The 16656-nt window shown below is 32.1% G+C and overlaps 1 protein-coding gene and 1 pseudogene across 1 annotated transcript; one reads left to right on the top strand and one right to left on the bottom strand.

The window, feature by feature from the left end:
- Positions 1-8225: 8225 nt before the first annotated feature.
- On the bottom strand, positions 8226-9735 carry LOC107425572 (uncharacterized). Its single transcript, XM_016035578.4, has 3 exons — positions 9475-9735; positions 9134-9323; positions 8226-8844 (listed from the first exon to the last, which is right to left on the bottom strand). The coding sequence occupies exons 1-3, from the start codon at positions 9613-9615 to the stop codon at positions 8411-8413; spliced, it is 765 nt and encodes a 254-aa protein (XP_015891064.3). The 5' UTR covers positions 9616-9735; the 3' UTR covers positions 8226-8410.
- Positions 9736-14348: 4613 nt separating this feature from the next.
- Positions 14349-15221, top strand: LOC125423770 (G-type lectin S-receptor-like serine/threonine-protein kinase LECRK4; annotated as a pseudogene).
- The last annotated feature ends 1435 nt before the right edge of the window (positions 15222-16656 follow it).

The following is a 16656-nucleotide window of genomic DNA, read 5'->3' as shown; positions in this document are numbered from 1 at the left end:
GAAAAGAAAAAGAGTGGAAAGAAAAAAGAGAGTTTTTATGCAAAAAAGAGTGAGATGGAGAAGCTTTTTTGTTGTAAAAAGCCTATGATTGTAATGATGTACAAAGAAGCATATATGAATCATTTAACTAAACCTGATGAATTTGTTTTGCCTAGTTCCATTGTTTCTCTTTTACAGGAGTTCGATGATGTCTTTCTCAATGAAATTCTAAATGGGTTACCACCGATTAGAGGGATTGAACATCAAATTGATTTTGTTCCAAGATCAATAATCCCAAACCGACCGGCTTATAGGAGTAATCCTGAGGAGACAAAGGAACTTCAAAGGCAGGTAAGTGAATTGGTTGAAAAGGGATATGTTAGAGAAAGCATGAGTCCATGTGCTGTACCTGTGTTATTGGTCCCTAAGAAAGATGGAACATGGAGAAAGTGTGTAGATTGTAGGGCTATTAACAATATAACTATCAAATATCGTCATCCTATTCCTAGGTTAGATGATATGCTTGATGAATTGTATGGTGCATGCATGTTTTCAAAAATTGATCTTAAAAGTGGTTATCATCAAATTCGCATGAAGGAAGGTGATGAATGGAAAACAGCATTTAAAACAAAGCATGGTTTGTATGAGTGGTTGGTTATACCATTTGGGTTAACTAATTCCCCTAGTACTTTTATAAGACTTATGAATCATGTTTTGCATGCTTACATTGGAAAGTTTGTGGTTATGTACTTTGATGATATCCTTATATATAGTAGGAGTTTAGAAGAGCATGCAGGGCATCTTAGGTTAGTGTTAGATGTTCTTAGGAAAGAAAGACTTTATGCCAATCTTAAAAGTATGACTTTTGTAAATTTGAGCTTGTGTTTCTAGGTTTTGTGATTAGTGCTGCAGGTATCAAAGTTGATCAAGAGAAGGTGAAAGCTATTCAAAGGTGGCCCACGCCAACTAGCATCACCCAAGTTAGAAGCTTCCATGTTTTGGCTAGTTTTTATCGAAGGTTTGTTAAAGATTTTAGTATTATTGCTGCACCTTTGACAGAGGTTATTAAAAAGAGTGTAGGTTTTCAATGGGGAGAAGCTCAAGAAAGCTCTTTTAATTTATTAAAAGAAAAATTAACAAATGCTCCTTTATTGGTGTTGTCTAACTTTTCCAAAACTTTTGAGATTGAATGTGATGCATCAGGAATAGGTATAGGTGCTGTTTTGATGCAGGAGGGAAGACCAATTGCTTATTTCAGTGAAAAACTAAGTGGGGCAGCCTTAAATTATCCAACTTATGACAAATAGCTATATGCATTGGTTAGAGCATTGGAGACATGACAGCACTACTTATGACCTAAAGAGTTTGTGATTCACATATATCATGAGTCCTTGAAACACATAAAGGGACAAGGAAAGCTCAATAGGCGCCATGGTAAGTGGATGGAATTTCTTGAGACATTTCCCTATGGCATTCGCTAAAAGCAAAGTAAAAAAAAATATTTTAGCTAATGCATTATCCCGCAGGTATGTATTACTTTCTACTTTGGATGCTACACTACTTGGTTTCGAACAAATTAAAGAATTATATGCTTTAGATCATGACTTTGGTGAAATCTATAAACTTTGTGAAAAGCATGCTAAGGGAAAGTTTTATAGATTTGAGGGATTCTTGTTTAGGGAAAATAAACTTGGCACAAATAAACTTTGTGTGCCAAGTTGCTCTTTGCGTGATTTACTCGTTAGAGAATCTCATGGTGGGGGCTTAATGAGACACTTTGGAATAGCTAAAATCTTAGCTATTCTACAAGAGCATTTTTATTTGCCACATATGAAAAGATATGTAGAAAGAATTTGTGATAGATGCATTAAATGTAAGCAATCTAAATCACGGCTGCAACCACGTAGGTTGTACATGCCACTTCCTATACCTAACCACCCTTAGGTAGACATTTCTATTGACTTTGTTTTAGGATTGCCCAGAACAATGAAAGGTAGGGATTCAATTTTTGTGGTTGTGGATAGGTTTTCTAAAATGGCACATTTTATTGCATGCCATAAAACCAATAATGCATCTCATATTGCTGATTTATTCTTTAAAGAAATTGTTAGGTTGCATGGAATGCCTAGAACAATAGTGTTTGATAGAGATGCAAAATTCTTAAGTTACTTTTGGAAAATATTGTGGGCTAAGTTGGATACTAAATTGTTGTTTTCTATTACTTGTCATCCACAAGCTGATGGACAAACAGAGGTAGTAAATAGTAGTAAATAGAACTTTGTCTACTTTATTGCATGCATTGATAATTAAGAATATTAAAACTTAGGAAGAATGTTTGCCTCATGTTGAATTTGCTTACAATAGATCTGTACATTCAGCCACTAAATTTTCACCTTTTGAAATTGTATATGGTTTTAATCCTTTAACTCCATTGGATTTAACACATTTACCTTTGAGTGAGCGTACTAATTTAGATGGGAAAAAGAAAGCTGATTTTGTTAGGCAACTACATGAGAAGGCTAAAGCTAATATTGAGAGGAGAACCGAATAATACATGAAGCAAGCAAACAAAGGGTGCCAACAAGTTATTTTTGAGCCTGGAAATTGGGTTTGGTTGCATATAAGGAAGTCGAGGTTTCCAAAACAACGAAAGCCAAAGCTTATGCCAGGTAAGTATAATGTGAGTGTTACTTTTAACGTCGCTGATTTATCTCCTTCTTGTGCAAGTAATGATTTGAGGACAAATCGTTTCTAAGAGGAAGGGAATGATGAGGACATGACTAGGAGCACCCCACGATGGAGTCCAGAGCCACTTCAAATCTCTACGAGACCAATAATTAGGGCAAGAGCAAAGAGGTTTAAAAAAGAACTAAATGGTTTAATCCAAGAGGTGTTCACATCCTAAGGAAGCAAGTTCATTACTGAAGATGAACCAAAATTGGTCCATATGATTGGAACAGAGGATGCCAATATGAAAGAAAGCCTAACGCATGAAATCCAATAATATGGTGATGTGGCACGATTTGATGACATGGATGGTGATGTGTCATCATATGGTAACATGGCACTTTTGCCACGTGGAGGATGATATGCGCCTACATGGCATTGGCTGAATTTTATAATTAGAAAATATTAGTTTTTATTTTATGTCTTGATTGGATTTTGGCATGTTGCCTATTTTATTTTCTGAATTTAGTTTTATTAGATTTTTAAATTACTTTCCTATTCTTATTAGGAAACTATGAGATAAATTAGGTTTCCTAAACCTAATCACATTAGGTTTCCTAAACCTATCAAAATTAGATTTCCTAAACCTAATTTTCGTCCATAATTATTTTTAGCAAATTTAGGAAAGCTTTGAAATTTATTTTGCCTATTTAAAGGCACACAAGTCATGAATAAAATTCAGATTACAATTTTGATTCAGATTACAATTTTGATTCAAAGTGAGAGTGATTCTCTTGGTTCTTTAAAAACTATATCGAACTTTTCAAGCTTTACTTGTGGAGTTCAAATTTGATTTATCAATAGGTTATTCCACACCCTATTCTGGCGTCTTCACCATACCAAGGTTCTTACCTCCAATATAGGTAACGGGTCGAGGTCTTCCATTGATAACATATAATTAGACGGTCCAAATCAATCTTTGTTACGGGTTTAAGAGCAGGTCATCCTAGGTTCGTATACCACAGTTTCCTTATTTCTGTCCCACCAGTGCAGATGTTTTCCGATAGTAGTCTCCCAGAATACAACAGATTCTCAAAAGCTTTTGGACACAGCACCACCGAAGATTTTCCCTTCAAACTTTCAGTGCACGTTTACTATACCACTCTCACAATACAAAACTCAAGAAAATTGTTTAAACACACTTGTTTTTCCAACAAATGCACACGAGGGGAATTGTTTGCACACCTTTTTCCTTTTTCTATTGTTCTTCCAAAAAACCAACATGAGGGAAGGGAAAATTGTTTTTCCACCAAAAATTGCTCAAAACCAGAAATGGAAAATAATTAAAACCCATTAATGTAATTAAAGTCCATGAAAGGCAAAATCATTCAAACATTTTTAATAAAAACGTTACAGATCTTTGCATAATTATTAATGCATGTTTGATTTGAAGACGGATCTTACTTGCATGTTGAGTTTGAGTTTTGATCTTGGAAGATTTGGCCTTGCGTGTGGATTTTAAGCATAAATATTGGTATTTTTAAATTGTTTGATTTTACATGCATGGCGTGGGGTTCTTGGATCCATTGGAGTTTGAATTTTTACAAGCTTGTCTTTGAATACTGTCGGTTGCATGCTTTGAATTTTCGAACTTTTAATGCCATTGAAGTTGTTGGAACTTAGGCTTGACATTACATGTTGTTGAACTAATGGAAATATGGAATTTGAATTGAATTTTAGTTGGTGATTTTTATGTTAATCCGAAAGTGTATACACATATACATATATATATATATATATATAGTGATTGATCTGATGGTGATCTATGTTGCTCGTTTGGTTGGACTACAACATGTGAAATTCATAAATGGATATTTGAATATTATTTTTGCTTTGATGCTTTAGGTATGGTGTTTTGATTTATGATGATGGTGATTTGGGATTTGCTTGTTGAGCTTGTATTTTGACTTGTCTTAGAAGATTATTTTTTTGAAGCTAAAACTTGGTTTTTCAATTTGCAAGTTTTAAAGTGTTAGTTTGGGAATTAAAAGTTTGGATTATAACTTGCATGTAATCTTGAGGTTATAGTTATAACTAATGAGAATTATAAGTTTTGAATTTTTTGAAATGAAATTGATTTTTGAATAAAGTTTGGCTGAATGGTTATAAAGAAATTTGTTTTTGTTTGCGTTTCTGCTTGTTTTAGCTTGGGAAAGGAATTGTATTTTTCTTTTTTTATTATTTATTGAAGTTAAGTTAAATTTCTAGGAAGACTACTGTACTTTTAAATTTAAATTTATTTCTATGGTTAACTTTAAATTTTAATTTTGGAAAATTTTTACAAATTAATTTAAGGGAATATTCCACTTATATCCTCTAAAGTTTAGAATAATTATAAAAATCTTGCTCAAGTTTTGAAAAAATCATTTCCACCGCTTATGATTTAGTTTAAATTTACCCTCATACCCTTCTAAATTAAATTTTTTTTTTATATTGTTTCCTTTTTTTAAAATAACTAATTTGAAGACTTCGCAGTTTTTTTTTTTTTTGGGGTAAATTTTTAATAAGATTGTATTTAAACTTTGTGATGAATTTTTTAAAATTTTTAATTAGATTGTATTTAAACTATGTGATGAATTTTTTTAAAAATATATATATATAATAATTCTAATTACCCAAGCTTTAAAAAGCAAGTTATATAGTTTTGACAAACACCTTTAGTTAGAATATATTTGAGAATTTATATTATATTTTAATATAATTATTATATATTTTAATATATTTAGTTAAATATATTACACAGATTGTCACTTAATTGATATTTGATTAAAATCATTAAATATTTTTTTAAAAACATAAAAAGAATATGGCATAGTTTAAATAAAATTAATTAAAAAAATAGATTAACCAAACTTTTAAATTTTCAAATTAATTTTTGCAAAATATAAAAAAAAAAAAAGTTTTGCAAAAAGAAAATTTAAAGTTAATTTAATTTTACTAAGAATTACAACTTGTCAACAGGAGATGTGGATGACTTATTAAAAACGTATGGGATGATCTTGTATTCAACACATATCTCAGGAAGTATGAATATAAATGAAATATTTACTTAATATAATAAATTTTAAGATTCAAGACAAACAGCCACATTATGACTGTAGGATAAGGAAGGAAGAAGAATTTTTAGAAATGCATCCACATGTGCGACAACTTTACCAACAATTTTTTTTTTTTTTTAAAAACAAATTTTAAATTTTTTTGGATATCTTCTATGATCTTGAATTTATAAAATGATTTTTTTTTTTTTTTTGGTCTTAAATAACCTTTTACCAAGGCCTATGATGGAAACTAACCAAGTATTTTTAACAATTAAAGCTTTTACCAAGCATAGAGCTAGATGAACTTAAATACCTTTTCACACAAAATATTAAAGCAAGAAAATTATGTACGCGGTAGGCAACAAACCACAAGCAAAGATGATCATTTGCAAAACTACTTTTTTGTTTTGTTTTTTTTTTTTTTTTTTCCGTGTTTTCCTTTTTTTTCAAAAGCAATTTCTATCTTTAGTTTTAATTTACAATTATGTTTGAATTACATTGAAATCTTGATCATTATTAAATCCAAAAGAGGAATCAGTTTTGTACTTGTACATCGCCCAGAACTTTTGTCATTCTTATATGTATGTTTTCGAGAAATAATTGAAGTTTTTATAATTAACAAAATTTTTTTTTTTTTTTTTTTTGGGATTTATATTCAATTGATATGAGAAACTTTATTAATTAAATTGTGATCAAAATTATCAGGATTTTGAGTTCTATAAATTTTTTTTTAGGATTATAATATGTTACAAGCAAATAGGATGAGAGATTTTAACCTGGATATGATTGAACCCAAAATCTTTATTTTGATAATTTACAATAATTTCAGTTTATTCGATGCCTTGTATTTATAACTTTTCAAATTCAAATGTAATAACATACCAACTTAATCAATTTGATTTATCAAATTTAAAATATATAAATATAAAAAATAATAATATACCAACTGAATTAATTTCAGTTAACTATTTAAAATCTGAAAGTATAATGTTATTGCTTTTACCATTTGACCAAAGCTACAATATGTTTGAACACAAAAAACCATTGTCAATCAGGGAGACAGTTTTCAATAGGTTTTTTTTTTATAATAAAAAAAGATAAAATATTAATGACATAAATGAGTTAGAGGATAAGGACGTTTAATTCACCATTATCCTATTGTATATATCCAACGTAAGCTGTTATCTTTTTATTCTTGGTGCACCATATCTACCATTATTGTATACATCCAACGTAAGCTGTTATGTTTTTATTCTTCTAGTAACTGCTATGCTATTTGGAGCAGAGGAGGCGCTCTCATTCCCATTGTTTTTGCCACTTGTTTTCCAAAGTGCCATTGGTTTCATATAGATTCTCCTTTCGTACCTCTGGTTTTCGGTTTTCGGTCTACTTTTGTTGTTTTCTTGGAATATTTTACATTAAAAAACCTATATATATATATATATGGCATTTTGGCATTTACTAGTTCTCACCTTCCATTTTCTTAAAAAATTATTGGACATGTCAAAATCTACATTGAATTGCTCATCAATCATAGTCATACATAGGCAAATTTACCATTCAGTACTGCTAGCTGTTCAAGAATATTAATGACAAATATTTCTTGATAGAGACAATTTCTCCCTTTATCTTCTCTTTATTTAATACAAAGCATTTTTGGAGAGGTCAATTTTCTTCTCGGTACCATGGATCCAAATGATTGTATTTGTTGAATTTGTGGCAACATAGAATTGCAACAGTTTGTTCAAAAAGATAGTGCTACAGGCACCAGGTATTTAATTTTACTCATTTATCATTCCATTGATATGGTATTAACTAAAAAAAAAAAAGACAAAAAACAAGAGAAAGAAAGAAAGAAAGGAACAAACAAAGAAAAGTACTAAAGAAAATGATATGCTTTATTGGTTTAAAAATAAATATAATAATCTAAATAAAATTGTGGAATTTTAAAGGAATTAATGAAGTTCAATACAAGCCAAAAATAATAATGAGACGCCATTATCGTGGTAAATAATTTGGTGCAATGCTTGGTGCAAAACTAGCATTATTCCTCTAAGAAAACTATTTTTCCAAAAAAAAAAAAAGTGTTAAATAAACCTAGTTAGAAAAAGAAATCTACAAATAGAGAATTAAGGGGGAAAAAAAATTGCCTATATACATAGATTTTTTAATTAAAAAATTTGTCTATATACATAGATTTTTTAATTAAATTCGAGTTTTAATTTTGTGCATAATTTGTTGTCATGTTATATAGTTTTCTTTTCTTCATAAATTTTCTTTTAGTCAATTTTGACAAATTAGTTCATTAATGAATTTCGATAAATTAATCAATTTTTTCTTCTAAAACAAATAGACTCAACAGAATAAGATCTAATAAAACCAAACAAACGATTAAAATCTATTTTTCTTTTGTTACAAATTATAGAGGGAGAAAATAATAAAAAATCTTTTAAAAAAAAAAAGAGAAACATGGAGGAAAAATAAATAATTGGAAACTGCAATGCCATTAATTTCACCTCATTCCTTGAAAACTATCTGAGATAAAGCCAACAACTAGTACAAACAAATGAAGAAACAGTGGCCAAAAAACTAGGAACTACTCGGCCTGCTATGTTAACATTAAATTCCAAACCAGAAGCCAAAAATAAAATAAAATAATTAATTAACTAGCAGCAGTTTATCCTCATATTAGAGAATTGACTAGACAGACCAGACCCATTACCCAAATTCCTTCGCTTGGGTTTTACAATTGGAGGCACCCAGTTGCTAAAACAATGCACTCCAATACTTTTCACTTCATTATCAGCATTATTTAGGTCTTTTTTAAGAGAGCTAGCCAACCATTTGGACTGCATGTAAGTGGTAGTTCTCCAAGGGGGTAAATGGAGACCTCTGTCTTTAAGGGACTGTTTGGCAGCTGAGCAGAGAAGAGAGATAATCTTGATGAGTTTGGCCTCTGTCCCAACATAGATGGTTGGTAGTGTGTCTGTTAGCTGTTTGTATGATGCTGTGGGTCTAGCCAATTCAAATTGTGACTGGAAGTCTATGTCCACTACAAGTCTCATTGGCTCACGTATGATCTCAATGTACTCATAATCTCCTGTATTAAATCCCAAAATTAAGAGAATTAATTGTCCACCATGAAATTGAATTATTAAATGTGCTATGAGGAAAGTTTGATATATAACTTATATAAACTAAGAAATATTGTTTTAACCAAACAAAACAGACTGAAATATTATCCCATATGCCAGGCCTACATCAAAATTATTATTTTCTGAAATAATGATTTCAAATTTGAAGTCTGACCTTTAATATAAAAAGTAATAATAAAAAAAGGGTAATATGATGATCATAACAAACAAAATTTAAGAAAGAGAGAGACCTACCAGCAGGACATCCCAAGGAAGTGACCCAAGAAGTTTGACAAAGGGAAGCATTATAACCATCCATTTTTAGCTTGAGTAAAAGCCATTTTTTCATATCTATAGTTTTCTCTGTATTCCTTTTGTTTCTCATATAATTCAAGATACTTTTAAGGACCTCAGCTTCATACTGTGTCCCTCTCCCAAGAATATCCTGAAAAAAATTAACACCACAAAATTCAAGAGATATATATGTATATATAAACTCTCCACTCAAGAACACAAAAAACCACCATATATAAACAAAAGATTAGTTAGAGTTTGGAAAAAACGCACATATATAGAATTAGAGAGTACTTATATACCAGCAAAGTGAAGTATTGGGTTTGATTATTAAGAGGCGGACAGTTTGAGGAAGATGAAAAAAGAGGTCTCGCAGGTGATTCTGAATATTCCATAAAATCATGTACCATCTGAACGAGTATTTCGTCTTCCAAACTACCCATATATGGTCAGCCTGGTCCTCTCTTCTTGAACTTTAGAGTTTTTTTGGTTTTCCTTGTAAAATATTAGAGGGAGCTTTTTGAGTGGGAAACTGTGGAAGATGGTGTTAGGGATTTTCTTTTGAAGGGGTCAGCTTTTTATAATATTCAAATGACTCTGGTCGTGGCAATTATTGCCATATGGTGACAGATGAGGTCATTGTACTTGTTTTTATATGTATATGTTAATACTATATATATTTGTGTTTGTTTGTGTGTGTGTGTGTGTGTGTGTGTGTGTGTGTGTGTGTTTGTGTGTGTGTGTAGTGCGTGATTGTGGTAGTTAAAATAAATAGAAATGGTCAATAATCAGTGTTATACTGGCGAATATTGGTGGAGAATATCCTTAATACAGCAGAGCTCGTAATTTCTATGTCCAAAAAATGGAGAAATAAAATAAGTGAGAAAAAACCAACTTTAAAGACTTCTTACTTTCAACTTCTGTTCCTTTTCCCTAAAAGCGTTCTTATTAATTTCCTCCATACTTTCTCAACTAAATTTTTAAAGCAAAATAGACTCAAATAGGCAATGAAAAATTAACCTAAGCAAGTAGACACACAATTTGAAAAACACTAGCCTCTTCCTCAAAGAGAATGCTAGCCAAACCCCTAGACAAAATCATATAAGTTGAGGGATCTGTTCATATGAAACCAAAAACCGTAATCTTTTCCAAATCTTTACCCTTTTCTCTTTTCCTTTCTTTCACTCTTCTATGATTTTATTTTATTTTTTCTTAGAATCATATCATGGAAGGTATGGAATGAGTTTTCACATATACAAACTTCTTAGTTGACATACCGAGAGGATCACCCTCCCAATTCAAAGTTTTTTCTTGGAAGTTTCAACCTTGTTAATTATGACAACAGTTGCGACTACAAAAAGACATTGAGATTGATCAACCAAATCTTGAATGTAGTCTGCTCGGCTGCCTATTTGTAGATAAGGGGTAATAATAATGTTATGTTCTCAATTTTGAAAAAAGATGGAACCTATCAAACGGCATGAAGTTTAGAAGTTAGAGAATGGAGGGTGTTGCTTTCAATTTGGATGTGACACTAATATATGCAAGGTAGAAACGTGGTCCTTGGTGTTTTAATGGCCATGTTCTTATGTTCCGACAATGGGAACCAAATTTATATCCCAATGAGTTAATTTTCGAACATGTGCAAATGTGGATATAGATGCTTGGACAACCTATGGAGTGGCATTCAACCAAACATATTGAGAAGTTTGGCAAAAATCCAGAGGAGGTCATAAATATGGATTTAGGTGAAGAAATAGGATATAACTTCAGACAACATGAATTCAGGTTAGATTTAATGTTAAGAATCCCCTCACCCCTAGAATATGGGTTAGAAGGAAAATGAAAAGACCATTACGGATTTCTTTCGAACTTCAGAGATTACCCTTTTTTTCAACTTCTACGAAAAGAAAGGGCAATGATACTAAAGGGTATTTTGGAACCTGATTCAGATATCTAAATAAATACGATGGGAGTATGTATAAGAGATGGCTAAGGGTAGATTCTCAAATTTTAAAGGATGTTCAGGTGAAGTTGCTTATGGATGATGGTAATGAACCGAAGTATGATCAAAGTCTTCTAGGTTTATGCATAGAAATGGTTCCTTATCAAACAAAGAGAGGAGGTGAGGCAAGTCAGCGATCGAGCTTGATGCAATTTAGACATAGTTGTTATGGATAAACCAAGGAGAGGTTTTCTTTAATTGGCCTTGGCGATCTCTTGGATCTAAATAAAAGGGTGAGAAATTCAAGTATGCATGTTATCAATTCTCTTGCAGTAAATCTGTAATCAATGAATGCACCCAAAGGATTTATGTCAGGCTGCATGGACTATGCATTGTTAGAAAGGAATTTATCAATTATTGATGTAATTGGGGAAAGAATGGAAGTGGAGGAAATTGAAAAGGATAAGACAATCCAAAACAATAAAGAGAAGCAAAAAATGGCCTCTGAATAACAATAGACGAATTGTCCAGCAGAGTCATCTTTTACAAGAGGTGCAAGAAAGGAAGCCAGGACTTAAACAAAGGTAACAAAGAAAAATAAGAAAGGTGGAATGCGCACTGATGGCAAGAGTGGGAAGTTGACCACGTGGATCAAGTAACACTTATCGTTTTCCTTTGAAAGTCTTTTAATAATAATAGTAACAACAATACTAATAAGTCAATTGAATGATGATAGGAAGGAGATGAATCTATTGGATGTCTTTATGGAAGCTAGTTATAACAACAACTCAAAAGGTGAGGTGGATGCCCAAAATCAGCTCTACGTTTCCTAATGAGAATAATATATTAAAACTGTTAAGAGTCTAAGGTTTCCCTGACAGTCCAAAATCTAAAAGAATTATGTATTCTTAAAAAACCATAGATGGTGGTTTTAAGTGAAACTGAGGCTTAAGAAAAAGATATTAAAAGATTGAGTAAGAAACTAAAGGTGGAGAATTGTGATTTTGTAAATCCAATATGTCTCTCAAAAAGGTTTGTGTTTCCTATGAAGAAAGGAAATGTTAATGGTTTGTATCAATAAATTGAGATATTCATTTGGTATAAGTTATAAGATTGAGGGGAAAGAGAAGAGAATCCCTTTTGTTTGTAGTTGCACAGAATTGTTCATATGAATTCTCTAATGGAATTCAGTTAATACATTTCTTGAGATGACGACCTAGTTTGGATTTGCATGAGAGATTTTGATGACAAGGTGATGCATGGAGGTTGGGCTGGAGATCGTGGAAGGTGGAGAATTTTTCAAAAATTTATAGATGATTATAGTCTCATTGACATGATAAGCCAAGGTCGTGTTTTTACATGGTGTAATAAGAAAGATTATTTGTACATCATTTAGAAAAAGATTGGATCATGTTCTAACCTCAAGTGCTTTCATTACCATGTTCCTCATTGTAAAGGTAAAACTGCCTTCCATTTTAAGATTATATCATTTTTCTTTAATGCTGCAGCAGGCGGTTTTTCCTAATAAACAGCAGAAAACTTTTTGCTTTATGGAAAAATGGTCATATAAGCAGGAATTTAATAAGGTGGTAGCTGAGGCATAGGGATCATAGTATAAAAACTCATAAAGTTGAAACCTTCCAAAGAAGTTTGAAGGTGAGGTGAGCTATGGAGTCCTGGAACCATGATCTGAAGAGTAATTCTAGAGGCTTAGTAAAACAATTTAAAAATGATATTTTTAGCTTGGAACAATTAGCACCTTTGCAATATGATATAATTAAAAGCCAAGAATTGGCTATGAAACTCAAGAAGCTGTGAAAGCAGAGGAGATTTTTTGAGAGCAGAGATAAAGTACCGATGGTTGAGATAGGAGTACCAAAATACAAAATTTTTTCTTGCTTTTATTATTTGCCACCGAATACAAAACATAATAACAAAATTGGGACTCCTTAATGGTGGGTGGATTGTTAAGGATAGAGTGGTTAATTATCTTATTGAACATCGTTTTGCTAATTTATTTATGTTGCAGGGGGGAAAGAGATCTAGATGAGGTTCTGCGTGGTATAGACCTTCTGTTTGATCAAAAAATAAATGATTGTCTTATGTGCCCTTTATCACTAGATGAAGTGAAAGAGAGTAGCATTTTCTTTAAAAGTTACAAAAGCTCAAAACTGTGATGGTTTTCAAGGTATATTATGCCATTCTAATTGGAACATTTTTGCTTAGGAAATCTTTTAGGTTATTCATTATTTCATAGAGGATGGCATTTTTTTTAGCACCATTAATCAGTCTTTACTAAGACCAATAAGCTTCTGCAACATTTTTTAAAATTTTTTCCAAAATTTTTGTTGACAAATTAAAACCTTTCCTCCAAGGCCTTGTTATTGAAAATCAAAGTGATTTTGTAAGAAGTTGACAAATACAGGACAATGTTGTCATTGCTCAAGAAGCTTTTCATTATTTTAAAAATAAAAAAGGTAGTAAGAATTGAGAAGTTGCTTTAAAAATTGATATGCAATATGTCTTATAAGAATTGATGTAAATGCGACATTCCATTTTTATTCATACACAAGCGGCAATTGTTCGATTGTATGGTCGTCTTCAAGGAATAAATGTGATCCTAAGGGAATTTATGGAGTTAATTCTTTTTGTCTTCCAAGTGGTGAACAAGCTAATTGTATATGTCTTCCTGGTTATAAATTTGTGAACAAGTGTAACTGGACTAGAGGATGTGAAAAAAGTTTTAGTGCAGATGGCTGTGAAAACAACTAGAGTTTCACATACACCATAAAAAAGCTGCAGGACACAACATGGGTAAGTTATCCTTGTTCAACTCTAACATTACCAGGGAAAAAGGATTGTGAACAAGCTTGTTTGTAGGATTATTATTGTGAAACAGCAATTTACGATCTAGATGGTAGTTGTAAAAAGCAGAGGCTTCCTTTGCGGGAGACCTCAAACAGATGCAGCAATTGTTCTCATCAAAGTGGCTATGGCTATATACGACAGAAGCGATGGACTTGTATCCAAAGAATGACAAAAAAAGTTCAAAGTAGACATCTTAATTATCGGAGTATGTCTTGTTGCTTTTGGACTGATAATGATAGTGATTTCCATAATCGTGTTAGGCAAGAGTTATATATGGGCATACGAAATTATTACACCTAAAGGAGATGTTGAATTGAATTGGATCTTGGTCCAAGTTCTTACAGCTATTGAGAACTAGAGAGAATGACAAAAGGTTTCAAGGAAGAAATTGGTAGAGGAGCATTTGGCACAGTTTACAAAGGAGTAATTTTGAATAATATCGAAAAGGTTATATCAGTCAAGAAGCTTGAGAAAGTGTTGCATGATGGTGAAATAGAGTTCCAAACTGAAATGAAAGTCATAGGAAAAACCCATCACAGGAACCTAGTTCGTTTGATTGGATTTTGCGACAATGGACCAAATAGACTTTTACTCTATGAGTACATGAGTAATGGATCACTTACAAATCTACTCTTTGCACCTAAAGCCCCACCTCCATGGGATAAAAGGATGCAAATCACTTGCAACATAGCAAGAGGCATTCTTTGTCTTCATGAAGAGTGTGTAGACCAAATAATACATTGTGATATAAAGCCTCAAAATATACTCGTGGACTAGAATGTTTATGCAAAGATATCTGATTTTGGATTAGCAAAGCTGCTGCACCAAGACTAGGCTAGAACCTTTACTAACATCAAAGGGACTAGAGGCTATGTTGCACCAAAATGGCATCGAAAACTACCAATTACAGGAAAAGCAAACATTTACAACTTTGGAATTGTATTCTTTGAAATAATATTTTGTAGAAAGGGTGTTGATTAGAATTTTCCAGAAGAAGAAGCTGTACTAGATGAATGGGTCCATGGTTGTTTTGAGAGAAGTGAATGGGGTAAGATGTTAGGTGATGAAGAGATAGAGATGAAGGATTTTGAAAGGATGATCAAAATGGGACTTTGGTGCATCCAGGATGAGCCATCAATGAGCCCAACAATAAAGATGGTTCTACTTATGCTTGAAGGTTTAATAGATGTTCCCATCCCTCCAGCTTCAAGTTCTTATAGTTCAAGTTTGTTATAGGCTTTAAGTAATAAAAGTAATAGAGACTTCTTAATAGTTTGAAAGATAGAACTTTGAAATGGATGTTGAATTACCATTAATCTTGTTAGAGTAATGGCACTTTTGTTGGTGTCATTAGTTTCTTTTTGATATTTAGTTGCTTATATTCGGCTTTTTGCTAAAAATTGACGTATTAGATACCCAAAGTGTGGTTTGGCTTATGGCAGTATGCTTATTGCAATGTTAGGTAAAAATTAGGTGAATTAATGTTGTAAGCTTGTCTTTATATGTTTTCTATCCGTAAATGAATATAAGTCAGTTTTTTTGCATAAGATTAAGCTCCAGATTTCCTTTTTTTTTTTTTTTTTTTTTTTGCTATGTTTTTTGTTTTAAAACCTACAAAATGGTATTAGAGCTTCTATGATCTTAGAAGACCTGTGAGTGAAATAGCAAGAAAAATACAGAAACCTACATTTTACCTTTCCTTCTTTTTTAAATGGCTTCAACTCATTTTTTTGCTCTATCACCTCCGATATTTTCTGGAGAAAATTATGCCATGCGGTCTATAAAGATGAAGGCTTACCTTTACGCTTTTGACTTGTGGGAAGTTATGGAAAATAATAGAGATCCTTCTCCTTCAACAGCAAATCCCACTATTACACAAATAAAGCAACATAATGAGGAAGTTGCTAAAAAGTTGAAGGCTTTATCTACTTTACTTGTTGGTGTTTTAGAAGTGATGTTCACCAGAATTATGGCTTGCACTACAGCCAAAGAGGTCTAGGACAAGCTGAAAGAAGAGTTCCAGGGAAGTGCAAGAACAAGACAGATGTAGATATTGAATTTAAGGAGGGAGTTTGAGACTTTAAGAATGAAGGATTCTGAGATGGTGAAAGACTTCGTAGACAGACTCATGAAGGTAGTAAACCCGGTCAGAATTCTTGGACAGGAGGTAAGTGATAGAAGAGTGGTGGAAAAAGTGCTGGCTAGCTTGCCAAAGAAGTTTGAAGCAAAGATCTCATCCTTAGAGGAGTCAAAAGACCTGAATCAGATTTCTTTGTTAGAGATTGTTAATGATTTACAAGCAACTAAATAAAGAATATCTATAAGACAAGAAGATGCCTTAGAAACTTCTTTTCTAACACTACAAAAAGGTAAGATTCTAGCAAACAGTAACAAAAAAAAGTAGCAAGGTGGAGGAAGTAATGACAAAGGAAGACATGGTGCTAGCACAAACAGAGATAGTGAAAGAAAGAAGTTTGTGAAGTGTTCTCATTACAAAAAAAACAAACATTCTGAAAAATATTGTTAGTTTAGGTCTAATGTTCAATGTAGGGCTTGCAAACAACTTAGACATGTTGAAAAAGTTTGCAAAAACAAAGAAAGACCAATACAACAAGCACACCAGGTACAAGTTGCTAATGAAGCACAGCAAAATGAGGAAAGGTTATTTGTT

Source organism: Ziziphus jujuba, chromosome 7, assembly GCF_031755915.1.
Source record: "Ziziphus jujuba cultivar Dongzao chromosome 7, ASM3175591v1".
Classification (NCBI taxonomy): domain Eukaryota; kingdom Viridiplantae; phylum Streptophyta; class Magnoliopsida; order Rosales; family Rhamnaceae; genus Ziziphus; species Ziziphus jujuba.
Note: the sequence above shows the minus strand (reverse complement) of the source record. Positions and strands in the feature narration are given on the sequence as shown.

What these genes read in the sequence shown, in the direction of transcription:
- LOC107425572 (XM_016035578.4), bottom strand. Translation starts at nt 9,615, where the DNA reads ATGGGTAGTTTGGAAGACGAAATACTCGTTCAGATGGTACATGATTTT. An exon ending in CCCAATACTTCACTTTGCTG is followed by an intron (nt 9,324 to 9,474) that starts GTATATAAGTAC and finishes AATTTTTTTCAG; the next exon opens with GATATTCTTGGGAGAGGGAC. An exon ending in TTCCTTGGGATGTCCTGCTG is followed by an intron (nt 8,845 to 9,133) that starts GTAGGTCTCTCT and finishes GATTTAATACAG; the next exon opens with GAGATTATGAGTACATTGAG.